The following is a 401-nucleotide window of genomic DNA, read 5'->3' on the forward strand; positions in this document are numbered from 1 at the left end:
GGATCCTGGAAGGGGCTGCTTATGATGGGCAAGCCAGGCAGGGCCGCCACTGGTGGACAGTGTACCTCTGTGCACCCCCTCTGGGGGGACCACTGGAAAAGTGCATCCGACGAGGAAGGCAGCTTTTCAAAGGTGCCCCGTCCACAGGGTGAGATAGGCACAGCCTGGCCGCAGGGCTCACCGCTGGGCAAAGGGTGGTGCCAGGGCTGGGTTTCTGCTCCCATGGGTGCCCCCGCCGGGGGGAGAGGATCGGGTGAGGAGAAGGCTTGTTCTGGGAGAAGGCACTGGTCTCCGCCGGGGGGACAGGGCACGGCCATTCTGAGGTCCCCCTTCTCCCTTTCTCCCCACGTCGGGGCGGCGGCGGGAGGAAGGAGCACAGACCCACCCTGCCCTGCCGCTGC

The 401-nt window shown here is 66.8% G+C and overlaps 1 protein-coding gene across 1 annotated transcript in view; it reads left to right on the forward strand.

The window, feature by feature from the left end:
* NYAP1 (neuronal tyrosine-phosphorylated phosphoinositide-3-kinase adaptor 1) overlaps window positions 1–401 on the forward strand; it is an 8039-nt gene that overhangs the window by 6719 nt on the left and 919 nt on the right. Inside the window, exon 7 of the mRNA XM_005879157.2 lies at window positions 380–399. Coding sequence (XP_005879219.1) covers window positions 380–399 — 20 coding nt within the window. The remainder of the gene's footprint in view (window positions 1–379; window positions 400–401) is intronic.

This window comes from Myotis brandtii, unplaced genomic scaffold, assembly GCF_000412655.1.
Source record: "Myotis brandtii unplaced genomic scaffold, ASM41265v1 scaffold583, whole genome shotgun sequence".
Classification (NCBI taxonomy): domain Eukaryota; kingdom Metazoa; phylum Chordata; class Mammalia; order Chiroptera; family Vespertilionidae; genus Myotis; species Myotis brandtii.